Below are 3426 nucleotides of genomic sequence, written 5' to 3'. Positions count from 1 at the left end.
AAAAAAAAAAAAAAAAACTACTGCATGAATCTTCAAACGCCCCATCAGTATCATAGTAATCAATTATTTTCCTCGACAAGTATTATCTTTTTTCAAGCTAATGCGATTTTGATTGATATCAATTCTTTTACTTAATTAGGCCATCCTTCTCTGATAACTTCAGCCCTTCCAGAAAAAAATTTATAGGTTCCTTAATTTACGAAACCAAAGCATTATTAAGTACAAGTAGAGTCAACTATTGTTATCAGAGTTTTTATAAGTTTAAATTTTGAAAAGAACAGAGATGTCAAGATGAGTAAAAAACAAACCATCTGGGTGATAGAACTTCGCCAGCCGCCAGTAAGCAATCTTTATTTTCTCTTCATCAGCACTCGATCCAACTCTGAAAAGAAACATGAAATAGCAAGAGAGATCCACATCAAGGATGTGTTGGTGTATGATGTCTTATATTCCGTCGCAGTTTAATTCAGGGAGTACTGGTACAACACCTAGACAGGCAGGACGACGGTTCCGCTAGCCGGTTAGCGGGCCGTGGGGGTTGCAAGGGGGCTAGAAGGCCTCCCTGCATAGCAGGGGGTGTAGAACGGCGCAACCCCCCACTCGAATTTTTTATTTGAGGGCAATTGTGTATTTTCTGGATTAGGGTTTTTTCGCTATATATTTGTAGCGAGGGTTTCTTTTTCTGTAATGCAAGCAATACTGAGAGGTGTGAGGATGAGCGCTGTAACCCTATTCTCCATTGATAGTGAAGCAGGATCTCATCTCACCGGGGACGTAGGCAACCTTGCCAAACCTCGTAAAATTCGTGTGCATTGTTTGATTTGTTTTTCCATTATCTTCTGCATCGTTTTAGGGTTGCGTTTCTACAGGGTGAATGATAGATGAAGTTTTTTTTAACTACCAGTAAGAAGGGAAAATCCACAAAAATGTTCCATCAGAGCAGCACATGCACAATGCAAAGATGTGAGTGATAAATCGATTCCCCTCGTAAAGACCAGACTACAACCAAATTTGGACGGGAAAAAGTGGTGTTTTCTTATAGAAACTGAAGCGTATATTACAAATGCTTAAAAATATATTTATAGCAGAGTTTAATTGAAGAGGGGAAAAAATCTGATATCCTGCTATTCAATCAAGTTCCAAACTGACTGCAAGCTAATTTTTTTCCCACCCCATGGCAGACTTCATATCTCAGAGAGCTACACTCTTTAAGAAAAAAATCTCGCGGAAAGTATCAACAGACAACTATGCAAAAAAGATGCCAACGTAATAGCGTTTTCAATTTAAACTCAACAAAATCATCTGTTTGAGATAATATTTTCCCAAGAGTTTCGTAAGGAGATTTTTCATCGCTCCACTTTGATGCCTTGACGACAGTTCTCCTGGAATTGAATCGGTATGCCGACACGTTCAGAAGGACATCTACGGAATCAAGCAACGGAGAAGACACAGATGGAGAAGATATCCGAGATCTGTAATTGGTGTTTCGGAAAGACAATCCTAATTGATCTTGGTATCTACAATAGAACAAGGAAGAGAAGACCATATGAGGACGACAGATTGGTCTGAGATTGCTCATGTCTTCTCTTCCCTTTGTTTCCTGAAAATGATGGAGTTCGACAGAAGAGACAAAGAAGGGAAAAGATTAGGGTTTCGTGTTTCTGTCCATGCAGATTGATTCGAGGGGAAGAACGAACTAACGGATTTTCAGGGTAAGAAATGCTTCTGTCTTGTCTGGTTTTTTTTTTCCCGCGAAATTTTAGAAGATTTCTTAGTCCTCTCGCGCGGCTGTTAGTGAGTATATTTACCATTTTAACCTTGCAGGTCTAAAGAGAGACTAGTATAAGAGATACTTTGGGTCAGTTATAAAAGAGTCGTATAAATGGGCTCACTGAAACTGACACTGTCACCAATTGAAGGAATCTTCGTCTCAAAAACCTAAAATTGATTGCTCCAGAAAAGCCAGAATTGGAATCCGTCATGGGCCATTTTGATTCGAAATGGTCTATTGGACCAATAATTTTTGAAGTGGCGTACATGGATGTCAACTGGTTGGGCTGGTTCGGTTTTGATCGGGTTTAATCGGGTTTGAAGACTTTCAAAGGCTACACCGTATCCTCCCATTTAACTAATCGGGCTTAGTTATTAAGGGCATAGTACACTTTATATTCGGTCGATCGACCTCGAGCTATAATCGGACTACCTTAATCGGACTTTAATTGGGTCTTAACCAGGCTACCGACATGTTTAATGTTAAATAGGCTTTAACCGATTTTTAAACGGGCCCTCTTTAAAATGTGCTCTTATATTCAGGCCCACTCATGCAAGCCCAAAAAATGAAAATAAATCAATAAATGATACCAAATATAACCATTATTTAAAATGTGAACGTGTCTTTACTTTTTAATTTTTTTTTCTTTAATTTGGGGGGGTAAAATAGGTATTCTACAATCATTAAAGGGTCGGGCCAAGTCGGTGCACAATAGGCCGGTCTCGATCGGGCGCTATTCGGTTGGTCTCGATCGGGTGTCCGACGGTCCAAGTTGCAAAATTGAGACCAACCATTTATAAATGGGCCGGGCTCAAGCCTGACACGTTTAATAAACGGTCCGGGCCGAGCCGGTCTATAAACGGTCGGTCCCGATAGGTTTAGTCGGGTCGGGCCACGAATTGACACCCCTAGATCCATTCAAACAAAGGAATACCTCTCAACAATTTGATAGTGGCCAAACAAATAAAGGGCAAAGAGAAGGATGGACTCATGGCCACACTACGAGGGTATACATGTATAATGACATCTTTCCACATACCAAGCCAATGGTTTAGAACAGAGGGATAGCATTTCAGCTTGTATACAAGAAACCCACATGATTAATGAGTGAGATGGCATGTATTACTTGCAACATGCCCTCCTTCCCCGCCTCCCTTTTCCCCACAAAAAAACAAAAAAGAAGATGTTAAAGGTGAAGGTTAAATCTAAAGTCAGCCTGATATAATTTTTCGAAAAATGCATTCTGAGCAAGCACTGTAAAGAGGGCATCAACAATGGATGACAATGATTTCAGGAATATGAGAGATCATTTCATTTGAGGAGAGAGATTGTGCTAGTGAATCCCAAGTGGCTGTGGTTTGTTTAAACCAGTTAAATTTTTTCACCATATTTAGTATCGACATATTTTAAAACTTAGAGCAAAGGCTTTTAGATGCAAAGTAAAGTGAAATTTAATAACTAAATATAAAATAATTTAAAACTAACGATAAAATCATATAAGATAATAATTATAAAAAAATCTTTTTAAATTTTTAATTACTTCTGTTCCCTTAAATTCCCCTTAGAACCAAACACATTGTGTGTTAAAAATGACAAAAACATGTCCACACAATTTGAGCGCAAATAAATAGTGTCATATGGCAAAAAGCAACAGA

The 3426-nt window shown here is 38.8% G+C and overlaps 1 protein-coding gene across 1 annotated transcript in view; it reads right to left on the bottom strand.

Annotated features, from left to right (window-relative positions):
- Positions 1-421, bottom strand: part of LOC122071554 (chaperone protein DnaJ-like) — a 3082-nt gene extending 2661 nt beyond the window's left edge. The window contains exon 1 of the mRNA XM_042635923.1: positions 309-421. Within this exon, the coding sequence (XP_042491857.1) occupies positions 309-396 (88 nt within the window). The 5' untranslated portion in view covers positions 397-421. The remainder of the gene's footprint in view (positions 1-308) is intronic.
- Between the last annotated feature and the right edge of the window lie 3005 nt (positions 422-3426).

The sequence above is a fragment of the Macadamia integrifolia genome, unplaced genomic scaffold, assembly GCF_013358625.1.
Source record: "Macadamia integrifolia cultivar HAES 741 unplaced genomic scaffold, SCU_Mint_v3 scaffold_267A, whole genome shotgun sequence".
NCBI lineage: Eukaryota > Viridiplantae > Streptophyta > Magnoliopsida > Proteales > Proteaceae > Macadamia > Macadamia integrifolia.
Note: the sequence above shows the minus strand (reverse complement) of the source record. Positions and strands in the feature narration are given on the sequence as shown.